The sequence below is a fragment of the Adiantum capillus-veneris genome, chromosome 13 (assembly GCF_014529385.1).
Source record: "Adiantum capillus-veneris isolate H3 chromosome 13, ASM1452938v2, whole genome shotgun sequence".
In the NCBI taxonomy this organism is placed as follows: Eukaryota; Viridiplantae; Streptophyta; class Polypodiopsida; order Polypodiales; family Pteridaceae; genus Adiantum; species Adiantum capillus-veneris.
Window position 1 is genome coordinate 107547740 of NC_140943.1, and position 15781 is coordinate 107563520.

General features: G+C 42.5%; 1 protein-coding gene across 1 annotated transcript; it reads right to left on the minus strand.

Annotated features, from left to right (window-relative positions):
• Nucleotides 1-4144: 4144 nt before the first annotated feature.
• LOC147444603 (zinc finger protein CONSTANS-LIKE 14-like) lies at nt 4145-12230 on the minus strand. Its single transcript, XM_086527147.1, has 5 exons — nt 11433-12230; nt 5512-5811; nt 5137-5355; nt 4751-5055; nt 4145-4595 (listed from the first exon to the last, which is right to left on the minus strand). Exons 1-5 carry the CDS (start codon nt 11964-11966, stop codon nt 4472-4474), a joined length of 1482 nt encoding a protein of 493 aa, XP_086383273.1. The 5' UTR covers nt 11967-12230; the 3' UTR covers nt 4145-4471.
• Nucleotides 12231-15781: the final 3551 nt, after the last annotated feature.

Sequence of the window (15781 nt, forward strand, 5' to 3'; positions counted from 1 at the left end):
GCCCCCCCCTCCGCCGGAAGAGTTGTTGACCTCTCTCGGCCTCTTTCGGTTTTTCGTTGTTTCTCCTCCAGCATCGTTGAGACGAGCCTGCGGTAGACTTGCACGAAGCGTTTCTTGTGCCCGTCTCGTCTGAACCCAGCGTTAGTCCCACGGGTGGAGCAATATTGGTAGATTGCGCTATACTTGAGGCATCCTGGTGTAGACTTGTGTAGCTTGTTTTATAATGAAAATAGCAAGTTTGCATATGGAAGGCTTCTAAAGAGGCACAAAATCAATGTCACTTATAGTCATCATTTCACTCAGCGCACTTTTGAATTATTTTGACACTGTCTTGCTTTGCTTTGGTTGAGAGCTAGGTGAACCCTCTAGTTTTGATGTCTCCTAATCTAGCCCTCAGACTGGAGAGCAGCAGAACATCGTATCAGATTGTGTCCGGGAAGCATTTGGCAGATCCGATGGCCTCCGCCTCCGGGAAGCAACCAGCAGAGCGGCTTTGGGCTATAGCACACAAAGATAGGAGATCGAGATAAGGGAGAATGCAAGCGTCAAGATGTGGCTACATGAGGCAGCAGGGAGGGTGAGAGGAGATTGTGGCCCTGACGCAGAGAGGGAGGGGCCATGGAGTCTAGTCTGTGTTGTATGGATGCAACAAGAGGGCATCCATCTCTGCTGAAAACAAGTTGCTTAGGTTTTGAGATCAATTGCAAGGGTTGTTAGCAAAAGGAGATCTTGGAGCCATCGACAGGGTGAGATCAAACAGAATAGATGCAGTGTGCCTATTTGTCCATCCTCAAAGCTTGTGGAGCGCACAAAGATAAAAGTAGCGTATCTGTGCACCCTCGAAACTTTTGCTGCAACTGGAGCCATCGACAGGGAAAAACTAATTCGTGATGAGAATCTGATTTGGTGTTATGGAGCAGCACGTTGCATTGTATGTATTGTTGCTACATTTGGATCCATCAACAAGGGAAAGCAAATCCGTGATGAAATTTTGAGTCAAGGGTTGTTGGAGCAGCATGTTGTGTTGGGTGTTGCTGTTGTTTGCTCTTCGCCAAGTGCAAACTTGGAAGGTGTCTTAGATAGCGAAGCTCTTATGCGAAGCAAGGCTCTTACCGAATAGGACCAGCACAGAGAGACTCTGGTTGTTCTATGCGGGCGTGATGTGCCCAATCAAACGCTCAAATTGGCGAAAAAAGAACTCAGAAGAGTAGAGATTGTAATAGGCTGGGGGAAAGCATTTCTAGCCGGCATGGAAGCAGGTAAAAGCAGCAGGAGTGGAATTGGTAGAAGCAATTTTAGAGAGAGACTTGAATGACCTACTTCTGCTGCTGGAAAAGGTGAGAGCTACAATCGTTGAGTTCACCTACCTGAAAAACTTGTATTTGAATTGCCGGGGCAACAACACGCATGGGGTCGACATCTCAGAGAAGTTGACCTCATTACGAATGCAGACCTCCGAACTACTTAAGTAATGCCTCTTGCCACAAAATGATCTTGAAATACATTTTGAGTTTCTCTACCACCAACTCATCTCTATAGATCATCACAACAAATCTTGTGTTTGATAAGTTGCACATTGCTTGTGCGATCATCAATAACCACAAGGGATAGATGTATGCACTCAAAAAACACACATAAGTGGGAATTGCAATGCAATTTGTTTTTGTGGACTTGTATCATCTGCACAAAGCACAAATTTTTTTTTATGAAGCCTTGAAGAACAGGTTTACTTTGTGAGTATTTTGAGGAGAAAGTTGCTCCTTCCGTGAGCATCAATAACCACAAAGAACAGACTTTTGCATTCCACAAAACATGTACGTACATGGGGATTGCCATGCAAGTGCTTCCGTTGACACGTTCTCACAAAAGCACGCATAGTTTTTTGGGTTTCATGTATGGGATATGATCTCTTGGATGTAGTATTATGCCCTACGGGGAAAGGGTCTAGAAGTTTTGGGATGCTAAGTGAGGGTATCTCTTGAAGTGTATAGTCTCTTGGACAACACTTACAAAAGGATATACTGAGCAAGGGCTATCCTACGATGCTCTATACTATCTTTTGCATGCAATAGTCCAAGAAGGGAAGTTCAAGATATGCTTCTCTACACAAGCAGCTTTTTTTATGTATACAAATCCATATCCCCTTTCTTGTGTTGCACACATCTTGTGCCATTGGAGAGTTGGAACTTGCTGTACTTTTCTTGTTACTCCTTGCTATGCAACCCTACACAATCCTTGCTAGCCCAAGATAAAATCTATGTATCTGTGTGTTATTTTGCAGCAAGATCATTACAAAGCCAATATTTCGAAAGACTTCTAGGTATTGAATTTCTCTCGGTGCATTGCAATTCCAAATAAAAAGTAACCCCATTGGCACTTTCGCTACGATTTATAATAGTTGGGTGAGGACGGTGCCACCTTCCCACCATACATGGAGTGTAAGCAAACAATCTCTATCTATCTCCACACACACACACACGCACACACACCCAGGAGCATTAAACCTAGTGGTCCATCACTTCATTTGGTTTGTTTTGGTATTTAACCCATTTAGACATTTAATGGGAGGTACGCTAGCATCCATTGTAACAATGAGAAGCCTTGAATTTTTACTCTCTAATTGTGAGTGCAAATGTTAAATATTAGAAACACTCACCCTGTCATATTTATTCCGGTTCTAGTTTAAGGTTCTTAATTTTCATGATTGTTTCAAGAAAGAAGAAACACAAGACTAGATTTCCAACCTAGGCAAGAAGATGTAACAATTCACATGACCTGCACTCAAATTTAGCATCCTTGATTCATCATCAACCTTTTCTTTTCCTTACATGATATATTTGGTGAGCTTACAAGACTTGCTCTCATGCAACTTGGCACCCCATGGATTCTCTTCATTACTTGAACTAGGTGATCCTTGCAATCCACAATTGTGTACCTACATTTTCACTAGCCACATTCTCCTTTACATGAACACCAATAGCATCTAGTACATCAATATACTAGCTCCTCAATTCATCAAAAACCACATCCCTTCACCTTCATTTGACACAGTTGTAACATGTGTGGCCCTTTCGCTCGATGGAACAACCAATGAACACACATTGTTTATTTTTTGTCCAGCTTCGTTCATGACTCCATAACATGCACTTTAAGCAATACATACAAACACTCTCAATTATATTGATATGTATAGCAACATGAGAGGTCTTGTTCAATACGCATACAATTGTAGAAATTGCCTTAGCCCAATAACAATGAGGCATACTCATTCGTCATTGCCCTTGCAACTTCTACAATATGCTTGTCTTTTCACTCCACCGTTTTCTTCTGAACTTTATTTGCATGAAAATTGCCTCTTTGGCTTTTCACTCCACCATTTTCTTGTGGAGTACATTTGCATGAAAATTACCTTTTCTTTGGCTTAATTTTCCTACAAAGCTAAAGCTTTAACTTAACTGTTCTATGGCGACAACATTTGCAAGGGTCAAATAGTATTGCTTCCCGTCTAGGGTTCAGTTTTAGGCCAATTCTGGATCTCACTCCTCGCATCGGCCTTCAAGGCTTCTATTATTATTAAGTATATGGCAACATATACATTTTAATGATAATAGAGGCGTCGACGGCCGATGCATCCAGCAAAATCCATACTTTCAAAACATTGCTAAAATCATTGAAGTACTCTACCTTTCCTCGTGATCTAAAACACCATACATAGTTCCCACTTTTTTTCAATCGAGACTCTGAAATTCTGAAAGTGAGTAAACATTAGACTTTTCTCATTCATAAAGTACACACATACCTTTGTGTGGTTATCAATGAAGGTAACATAAAACCTGCATCCATCCATAGAAAAAGTCTTCAATGCACTCTATCCAACACACTTTTGTCTCTTTATGCCTTTCTCTTCTTCTTGACTTCTCTTCACTCTCTCCATCTGACCTCTTGGTACCTATAGGTACCAATGTCTGCCACTCAACATATTGTTGTTGTCTATGCTGTGTTCAAAAGGGAAGGGGAAGGGGCGGGGAGGGAGGCCCCGGCAGGGGGGGGGGGGGGGGGGGAAGGATGGGGGATGAATTGAGGAGACTGCTTTATCACAAGAAAGGAGGTGAAGGTTTTACTCAGAGTAGGAGTGCACACAACATCAGACAAACAAAGATCCAACATCAGGCCTAGAAATCTAACAGTGAAAGCCAGACCCTCAACTGGGCTAGCAAGATCCATCCACCGTCTCCATCTGTGTGAGTTACAATAGGATTTGTCGAAATCAACGGGGCTCAATGCAAGAGCTAACCTAGCTTATAGTCCAATTTCTCGAACTAGACCCTATCACATCCCATAATAGAAGACTTTATACACAAGGAACAATTTACAGTTTTCAGATCTGTAGATAAAACCAAGGGAAGGACAACCAAGACCTCAATGAGGTCCCTGACAATTAGAGGATTTATATAACCCCCAATTCAGCCAATCAATTGAGCTCATCTGCAACCAAAGCCTCTGAAAATCCCTTTGCTTTCACAAATCGACCTCGTACTCGCAGCCTTGTCTCAGCCCTAGCTTTCCGCGATTCATACCGAACAAACTTTTCAAAACTGCGTAAAAGTAAAGGAAGCATTTATCAAGAATTACAAAGGGAAAGGAAGAAATAAACAAAGCAGATGAAGTTATATATATCTTTTATAAAATGTGATAAAAAACAAGAGATCACATGACTCAACGACATGCCAAGAAGATGAATAGGACATACTTGCGAGTCTTTCTCTTCTCCTTATATCGTAACATTGCGCTGTCTCTAGCCTCTGCTAAAGCGGCAGAATCAAACTTTGATGATGCAGCAACACAATCTGCGACGGACTCTCTGTTTAATGAACCCAAATTTCTGTTCTGTTCATGTTGGTTTTGCTCTTCTGGACTGGATAACTTCATGCATGGAATAGAAGCTTCCTCAGTGAAAGAACGAGACTCGGTAGCTTCTTTAGGAGATAACCTTGAAGAGGTGGGGCAATCGCCAATGCCCACCTTCTCTGTCATAACCACATTCCGAGAGGCACACTAGACAACAAGCATCGAAGTAACACATCAACAATTGAGCTAATCAGGTTTTGACAAAGAGCAAGGTGATAGCATACTCACAGGCCTTGAAGTATCTACCATTTGAGAGCAAGGTTGGGCCAAGGAGAACAACCTTTCCTCATTCTTGCAAAACTCTGCCATTTCGTTGTTGGGCATTAAAGCAGCTGGTGGGGGCAATGTCCATGAACACTCCTTGATGTTACCAATCAGCGGGTGCTTGTACGCTCCATTTGATTGTTTGAGAATGGCTTGAGCAGTTGTTACCTTAGTCCCTAGAGCCTGTCACAGGAAACAGGATAATGTGCAAAGTTGAGACCACGATGCATGCATGGCAGCTTGTAGCAAGCACCCGGTAAACAATCATATACATAACCAAAACAATTCATCTAAAGCAAGCTTCATACACTGCCAGATTAATGTAAAAGCACGCCTTGCCTTTCTTTCCATAGTGCCATTCCGACGACTGATTCTGCTGAATGGCTCTGAGAGTTGACCGCAAGAAGTAACCAAAGTGCATTTAGGTTGGCTTGGAACCTCTTGCTGATTTTGTGCATCTGGATAAGGCTGAGCATCAAAGTTGAAGAATGGCGCATCACAGAGTTCCGAGGAAGGAGCCAGGCAATCTTGAAAGGGTTCCTCCAGCAATCCCGCCAAAGCATCGTCCCCCTCTATTTGTAGTCTTCGCAACTGTTCCAGCTGTTCAAGAAAACCCTTATTCCCAACGCATCCTCCTCCCTACAAAAGTACCTGAAGATTCTCAGCAAGAAACATAAAAAAAAGAATCTGACAAAATATAAAAGTCTACAATTATACGGTATCCTAGAGACCTATAAAACTACATGATATAAAAAATTTCACACAAACAAAATGGAAGAAAAAATGTTATGATCAAGCTACGAAACGACTAGATATGCAACTTATGATCAAGCTATGAGACGACTAGATATGCAATTTCCGAATGAATCCAAACACCTTCACAGATGAAGAGAAGAGAATGTAAAAACCGTATGAAATAAACTTTGAAACGATTAGAAACAAAATTCGAGATTAAATCCAAAGGTTTAAAAAGGTATTGCACTTTCATCCATCAACAACCTTGTCACACAACAGAGTCTACCTATACATATTAGCAGCTATACATACAACCTTGCTTAAATACTATTGCATGCCCATAGGCCTGTGAAGTTGTATCCGCGTCCCAGAAAACCCCACCACCATGTCCAGAAAGACCTCAAGCCATGTTCGAGTTCAGCATCTATTGGCCCTAAGGTCTACTAGGCTTTTCTACGATTTATCCTACCACACCTACGATTGAAAAGAGGGTTGCAGAGGCAGGGTGCCATTCTCCAAATCCCAACCGAAAAGCCAAATGTAGCATGTTAATGAAGAATAAATCATAACAAAGTCTTAAGGTCAGTAGCTGAAGGACCAAATCCAACTTGCTCAGATGATTCCTGTAAATTAGACTTCAAACATCACGACATGCAACATTTAATAGTTCAAAGAGGAAAAAAGTATTTCAAAACGAAGGAAGCTGTCCAGACCTACTGTCACCAAATTTTCCCATGGCCTACTTACTTGCAATTCTTACATGTCCTTGTTGTGTTGCCCAAATTTTGCAGGAGGAGCTTGAGCTGCTTGAGGAATTTACAGGGCGCTTGTGGGAGAGGAGCTTGAGCTGCTTGCCAGCCAAGGATAGCAGGAAGAGGACGCATTGGCACCACATGCATGGCAGGAGGACACCTAGCAGCTGGGTGACCCCCAGAGTAGCAAAGCATGCAAGGAAAGTGGACACCTCAGCCACACATGCAAGGAAAGTGGACACATGTGCAGCACATACATGGGCAAGAGGACACACAGGCAGTACTGGCTTGGAAAGAGGGTGCACAGGCACTCCATACAAGGCCGGAAGCCTAGGCAACCTATAAACACAGGCATTTTCAGTATGGGAGGGCCAGGGTGACCCACACAGCCTCTTGCCATGAGCAGCACAGCAGGAGACCACATGTCCAAATCAACCCATTCCAGGCTCAATTAGAGGACAAATGGCACAACTGCCATATCTAAGCACGTACGCACCTATTTAAAGGGCTAATAGCCAATTGTAAAGAGTCTCTACACCGGTTCCAACTACTATCCTTGTAATGCAATAAATATATCAGGCCTAAACCTTCATGTTTCTTGGCCAAAGACCAAAATATACTCTGGCACTTGAGAGATTCAAAAACTCCTCTAGAACATTTCTGATGCTACGATGAAAACATGAAAACGTTTGAAAATCGAGCACCTAAAAAAATCTTGTGACGTGAGATCAACCACGACAAACAAAGACATGGCTGAAATAATGCCTGAAGTTGCCAATGGCTCTTTTCAAATTGCACAAAGTTTAGTGCTTCATTCTCATGTCATGCTTGCATAAAAAGATGCATCACAGCGTGTGCATGCATGCAAACGTTTTGATTAAAATCAAAGGGAATTGTTATTGGATTTGACTTCATAAGTTAAAAATCAATCTTTCCCACATCAAAGTACTAGTAATCCAAAACAATCCCCAGAAATCTATAAAGTTCATGACCGTACTTGGCTCCTCAAAATAGGTTAAACAGCATTAATACTAGTTCATCTACCGGATTGAGTGAGAACATTAAACAAATATACCAAACGTTATTTACCCCTTCATAAGGTTGGAAAAGTTTGAACTGAGAATTATAAACGAGGCTAAAACATTCACACAAACACAAAAGCAAGGGAACAAGAAAACTAAGAAGGAAAACACTAGATTACCTTATTTGTTTCTAAACAAAAATAGATAAAAACAAACCATTGTTAACTTGAAAATGCTTTTAGAGAAGGCATAGGCAAAATACGTTAAAAAAGATTACCCGACTGAAACTTTGAAACAAGCACTCAACTTTAAACAACTCACAACAAGAAAAAGACATCGCAAAGACGTAACCTATAATTCAGACTCCACATGAATCCTGATGTAAGACAAGCGAACGAGAAAAGGGTTGCTTGGTTGAGGGCCTTGAATGCCAAGCAAACAACCATGAGGGAACATATCAACAAAATGCAGGAGCTCCCGCAGAAATACTTAGAAGATCAATCGTAATACATAGCCGCCGTTCAGTTTTGGCTCAGTTACCTCCCCGTTATACCGATTCCTGTTGTTTGTTGATTGCCAATGGACGATTGAACACAATAACTTGAGAGGAGACGGTTCCAATGATGTTGGGCCAAGAGGAGCGGTTCAATACAACCAAGAAGTCCGGCTCCGAAGCCCTGTCCAATTCTTCAAAAGCAAAGCAGAAGACAAAGAAGACAAGGAACAACAGCAAGAAGACAGATACTCCGCAAGAAGCTTGTGAGGAGAAAAGCCATTATTGGCGGAAGTGTACCAAGTGCATTCAAGAGACCTCTTCTTCGGCTGCAGCCAAGTCCTCGGCCTTTGTCCAAATGAAGATGAGTCCCTTGAAGACTTCTCTTGCAACATCAGAGGTTGAGATAGTTCTTGCAGTTAGAGACTCCTGAGATAGGATTTTTGATGGTGGTGCCTCACGACACATAACACCTTGTAAAGGATCGGCAACATTGTGGTTCCGTCTTTATTAGTGCCAAATTGATGATTCCTATTCACACTGAGTGCACAATGGAGCTGATCCTAGACAGCAAAGGGTGCACGCATTCCTCCAAGGTACTCAAATGTTCCTCGGATGGGCCTCTAAGTGCACGAGGTGCACAAGTTGTGCACATGGAGGTGGTCTTCACAGAGCATTCAGTGGCTATTCGAGATCCTAAATTAGGCAAAGGAGATCAAGGGGCAAAAGTGGAGCATGGACTACAAGCTCTCAGTTCTTTCCTCATTCAGAGGCTCTCCTACAAGTCATTATGGCATTATCAGTCTGGTCACTTCAATATTGATGCTCTTCGTCATGCTTTTCGTGACCAAACGATTGATGGCATACCCCATGGTGGGAGTAAGCAAGGACAATGCACTTCATGCATTTGTGGGAAGCAACATAGAGAGGCTATGCCAAAGCACTCTACACATAGAGCTTCTACACTGTTGGAGTCACTTTGAATCAACCTTTGTGGATCTATGCAAACTTCATACTTAGGCGGAGCTTTTTATTTCATGCTGATGGTGGATGATTTTGGCTGCTTTTTACTTGGGTATACTTCCTTAGGCACAAGAACGAGACTTTTGAGATCTTCAAAAACTGGCGTACACTTGTGAAAAAGGAATCATGCAAGCCATAGTTTTTCCATACGTCAACCACACGTCGAACACACACAGGTACAGAAGTACGGAATAAGTACCGATCAGACCACCCGGAAATTCCACACGTCAGATATAGGATGCTACATACTACACCACCATGTGTAAAACTTCTTACACAAACACAAAACCATATGAAGTTCAGAAATTAGAATTTAGAGACTAGCTTGTGGGCACGGGAGAAGCTGAAGGTGAGCCAGAGAGGGCGAGAGGATGGGCTCGCTGTTGATTCGCAGCTCGCAGCTCATTGATGTGCTGCAATGCCTGCATAACAAAGTCGCCAGCCCAACTCGCGCGGCCAAAAAACTGCAGGCGAAACAATTTTGCCTTAACTTTTTTGCCAGGTACAAAATCACTTTTCGTACGGAATCAATTTTTTTGCCATCACACGGGTACGAAAAAACTATGATGCAAGAGCATCTAGCTAAAGTGATGGATCAGCCCATAACAGAGGGGGAGGTGATTGACTCCATTGATGCTCTTAAAAATGGAAAATCTCCAGGCTCTGATGGTCTTCCTAATGAATTTTTTTAAAACATATAAAGAATTTCTCTTGCCCTATCTCTTGTCCATATAGAAGGAAGCTCTAAAGGTAGGATCCCTTTCCACCTGTATGAACACAGAAATTATTAAGCTCGTTCATAAAAGGGGAGGAAAAGGAGGACTTGGGTAATTGGAGACCTATCACTTGCCTAGCTTCTGTGTATAAAATATTCTCCCTGGCCTTAGCTAGAAGACTGAGTCCTTTCATGTATCAAATTATTTTGCCAGATCAGAAAGGTTTCATAAAGGACAGATTTATTCTTGATGCTATCATCACTCTATGGGAAGCCTTCCGCTCATGTGTCTCTCTCTAGCTGAAGCATGTAAGCAAAAGCTCTTGTTTGTGTAGTTTACACACCATCGGCAGACTCGGTCAAGTCCTTGATAGAATCAATGTCATTGTTGACCTCATCAAGCTTGTCCTACCTCTGTCCTATTGCAAGCTCTTACCTTTGCCTTTGGATCCAGAGATATATGATCGCGCTTTCTACGGCTATAACACAATTTCAAGACTTCTTTCTAGTTTCCGATGTAGCATGTGCCATATCATTGCTTCTCAAAACTCGAACCTTGCCTTAGGAAATTAAGAAAGCTTCCTCCTCATGAGGAAAGAGTTGAGATCATCAAAACCAACTTTTCCTTCATGATTTACAAGCGTAATGCCCTTGTCACCACCTCGTATTCCTCACTTCGTAGCTACCTAGGCAGCTAACTGAGTACTCTTCACAACTAAGAGTTAATCATGGATGACATGTTCCTTCATTAAGAATAACTACATTGAAGTGCGGGCTTACAATTTCATGGAAAATAACTGTCCAAGAACGACTCGCATTGTAGAGTGTCAATCCAACATATCTCCGAGCTTATTTTACTTGCAATTTCCAAAGTCCGTACCACGAAAGAGATTTCCTTCGTGAGTGCTCGACTTGTCACATTCGGCCTTCTAAAATCGAAGCAATCATCCTTGATTGTGAGTATTAAGCAAAAGAAAGATAGTGCCCAAAATAGAGTAAGTTTTGACATTACATACACACACGCTCTGACTCAGACATATATTCTTGTGATACGTTTGGTGGCCGTGTGAATCCACAGAATTAAGCTAGCTCCGAACACCTGAAATAGGGGATCATTCACTCCAATCCACATCATCCCTAGGATGCCATATCTTTGGATGCAGCCGCTCATACAAATCCATTTGGGGAACTGTCAAAGTGCCCAACCCAAAGCTTGTGGGGGTGTCATTGACAGTGATATGTTTATTGAAAGAGGCAATAGACATATCATAATTGTCTTCCACAATAATTCAAATCTGTACATGACATCCTGGAGCCAGGCATCTATGCATCAACTTTCTAATAAACAGTAACAAGTGAAAAATGACCCGCTGTAACTTTAGTGTACATGTGGGTATGATGATATTAAGAACCTGGCATTAAAGGCAAATCCTGGTGGTATGCACTACCCCAAATATTGGAGCAAGCATGTGGAACATTCTACAAAAAGCTACACAAGACCACATAGTACAATGACTTACCAAAAGACGTTCTGAAGAGGCTGAAATGTCTCCAGAGTATGAGTTGGAATCTGACAACGAAAATGAATCAAAGCCGCTTATCCAAGGTGAGGCAAGGATGCTGCCAAGAGAACCATCCGAAGTCCAGCACAGATTGTCAAGTGCTGCACCTCGGCTAAGCAGGAAATTGTCTGGGAAAAGGTTGGGAGCATGGCATTTCCAAGCAGAAGCTACTTGAGAAGGTACAAGGCAACCACTAAAAGTACTGGCTTTGACAAGTGTATGTCCCTCACCATTGTGTGCACTTTGTTCACAAGTAGCACAAAAAAACCGTGCCTCCTCCTCGCATTGCAATGTTGCAGAACGCTCCCCACAGCATTCACACAAGGGAGACCTCGAATGCTTCAGGGAGAGAGGGTTTGCTGAATGCACATGATGGTCGCATAGCAAGCAGAGTCGAGCTGAGTCTGGTTTACAATATAAGAACGCGGGCCTCTCCTCACAAAAATCACACTTTGCTTCTTTTACTGCGACAGGTACTTGATCTCCCGCCATGGACTGTCTGAAGAAGAAGAACTGAGAACCCAAGTCGGATTGCAACACGCATTTGCTCTGGCCACCGTCTGTGTGTGAAGATCTTCGACAAATGGGAGTAGAACCGAAGCTCTTGCTGGCGTTGAAGATCCGCTTTGCAGGGTTTTTGTACGTGTGGTGGCGCGGATGGGGGTGCGTGTGTGTAGTGCAGGAGACCTAGCGAAGCAGCATAGGAGGCCGCTTTCCAGCTTCGCAGCTCTGGAAGCAACCGAGAAGGGGGAGCTTTTGGAGTAGGCACCCATTTTCCAAATATCTAGAAAAGCCCTTGCCCCCCACGTCGCTGCTCTTTGGCGGCACATAAGCGGCCGTTTCCACCTCCTCCCGCGCCGCCCAAGAGGGTAGCCACATACGCCAAAGCATAACTTATAAGATGAATGCAAAAAGGAAGCTTCTAGGCGCAAAGTTTTACAAATATGTTCGTTGAGAAAGTTTTCCAAAAGTTCGCATTCCAACGTAGTGTGAAGAGACCTTCAAGCCAAAAACGCGTGAGGCTATCCTTGCAGTTACGTAGCCTGAACCAATCGATGCAAACGAAGCAGCTATCGCAGCTCTCCTTGTAACTTGTGGGTTGCTCACAAGTTGCAAAGACCAATGAGCAACTCATTGGTGTGACAAAGTGCAACTTACTTCCTTCTTCTTCCCCCCCCCCCCCCCCCCCCCCCAAACAAAACCCCCCAAATTCGAGTGATTTGTTGTTAAAAAGGTGACATTGCTAAGTCTTTGTCCACTAATATCTCTCCTAGGAGTTGAAACCATGTGGTCACAAACGTGTGCTAGGAAAGGATACCATCCTATGTGGATATGCAACGTCAATGGAAGTGCAAAACAAGCCTCTTTCGTCGCTCCATCTAAACACATGCATAAACTCTCCATAGAACTATGGGAATATGTAGATGGCAATGCTTAGCAAGAGCCTCCTCTTAACCACATGGATGTTAGATTAAAATCCCTTCTACTTGCGGCACATTTGTCCACACAATATATGGCTTTCACTCCTCATTAGAAACAGTAAGATATTCCAACAGTAAGGCTCAAGGCTCATTGTTCCAACAGTAAGGCTCAAGGCTCATTGTTCACCCTCTTTACGAAAGGACTTGCCACACCTTTCTCCACGTGATATGGCTTACACGCATCATTAGAAAAGATAGTCCCATGGTAAGGCTCAATGCTCATTGCTCACCCCCTTGTCAAACGAATTCTGTAACATGGGTGCCACTTTCTGAGGATAATTCCTCATAATCTCTTTGTGCACAGTAAGGCTCAAGGCTCATTGTTCACCCTCTTTACGAAAGGACTTGCCACACCTTTCTCCACGTGATATGGCTTACACGCATCATTAGAAAAGATAGTCCCATGGTAAGGCTCAATGCTCATTGCTCACCCCCTTGTCAAACGAATTCTGTAACATGGGTGCCACTTTCTGAGGATAATTCCTCATAATCTCTTTGTGCACAGTAAGGCTCAAGGCTCATTGTTCACCCTCTTTACGAAAGGACTTGCCACACCTTTCTCCACGTGATATGGCTTACACGCATCATTAGAAAAGATAGTCCCATGGTAAGGCTCAATGCTCATTGCTCACCCCCTTGTCAAACGAATTCTGTAACATGGGTGCCACTTTCTGAGGATAATTCCTCATAATCTCTTTGTGCTTTTGCATAGCAATGTCCTTCGGGGATGCCTACAAATGGCTCTTTTGAATCCATGTCCAAGGCTAAAATTGGGAAAAGTATACGCTTTCCTTTGGGCTAGGTGGGTAATTAGCTTGTAGTTAAGAAAATTGAGGAGTGCATTGCCATCCACCAAATATGCCGTTGTTCCTTTTAATGATGCCATGTACCCACATAAGATCATGTGTTCCAAAGGCTAGCTCCCACATAGAGCTAGTCAAACAGCATTATCTCTTCTATGTGAGAAACTTCCACGTTGGCATACGTAGAGGAAGACTCTAGAAAGAGAAGTTGCACCGTCTGCACTTCTTTCTTCTTTCCCACGCCTTGTGCTTCCCCCTTGGGACAATCCTTTTTGGCACTTCTTTCTTCTTTCCCGCACCTTGTGCTTTCTCCTTGGGACAATCCTTTTTGGCACTTCTTTCTCCTTTCCCAGACTTTGTGCTTTCCCCTTGGGACAATCCTTTTTGGCACAATTCCCTGACAGATGGTTGAATCTGAGATTCTATTTCTTGGCTCTCTCAAGTCTTGTTGAGAGGGAGATCCAAGAAGTCTCTTAGATCTCTTGAACTGCTCACTTGTATTAATAGATTGAGATTTTCTCTTGTTATTAACATAAAGCAATGCACATGTACTATTATTGTTATTATTAAGCATGCTACGTTGTGCTTTATGAGGTGATGGTGTATATGAGGTTGGGATTATCATGAACATGGGCTTGATTATGGCATCTTCTAAAGTTTTGGGAGCTTGTGTCGTGACTTGGTTATTAAGCTTTGGGTGAAGACCTCTAATAAACCCACGCACTTATATACCACATTTTTTGCAGTTTTGAAAATTCTAAGTTTTTGGTGCCAAAAGTGGCTTTCAACACTTGGCGTATGGAGGCCGTGCCAATTGCATGGAGGTCATATCCAAGTTTAGCCTTATATAACTCATTGTAGCGAGAATGGCCCCTTAGTGGTGACCCTAGGAAACCATGTGGGTGTTGTTACGAGATTGGGCACCCTTCTGTTGTAGTGGTTAGCTGCAATTGGGATAGCTGGCGTAATAGTTAATTATGCGCTATCTATTTATTTTTTAATTGAGTTGATGATGATTTTGTAGAGTGGAACGCGTGGAGTTGATGACGAGGCGTCGGCAATTACTCTTGGCCATTTTATATTTGCACAGTATTTTAGAATCTCATTTCAATAAGCCACTATGGCTCTATAAATAATTGTAGTGGGAACTCCTCTTATGGGTCATGCAAGAACTAATGAGCTTCACTCATTTACAAAAGTGAAGTGGTTGTAAAAAGAGGGGCCTCAATTTTTGGCACCTTAAACTCAAAAACAATATATTAAATTCCAACTCCACAAAAGAGGTGAAGTTGAGTTTGGAGTTAGATTTAAGTCTTTCTCTTGCATATTCTCTTCTCTACTCTCTAATGCTATGTTCTATTTGTTGTGTACTCTCTAATCTAGTCTACACATCTCTTACACTCTCTTACAAGCATGTCTATGTCAATTTTATGTTGTGTGTGTGTGTGTTATAGTCTAGGTGTGTGTGTGTGTGCTTGGAAATTGAAAAAAGAGGTGCACAAGTTGATGGCGATGTTTGTGAGCATGTGTTGAATAATTTAAGCAATCGGTCTCCCCATCTCTTCTCCCAACAATGGTATCAGAGCAAATAGGTTCGAGTAAATTGGCATCAGATTTCAATTTCAAGAAGGGAATTTCTCGAATCGACAACCTCGAAATTGCAACTTATCAAATTTGCAATACAAAGATTCAAGGATTCATGGAAATTTAAAGCTTAATCGGTGGAATTTTCAAAACAAATTTTGCTTGGTTATTAATCGGCGGTGCATCGGCAACTAATCGGCAAGCGGCTTTCAGTTTCGGCTTCATGATGTTCCGATATGGTAGGGAAAGTCTCAATTCTCAAATTTAATGCCTAATTAGTGCGGATTGTGAAGGCGAGAAAGAGAGGAAAGAAAGAAGGAGTTAATTGCCTAATTTAATTGACGACGAAGCGATATGATCGACACAGCTATGGCTCCACTCGGGAAAGATTGAAGCTTTGAAGGATTTTGAGGAATTATGAAGCCACGACAGAATTACA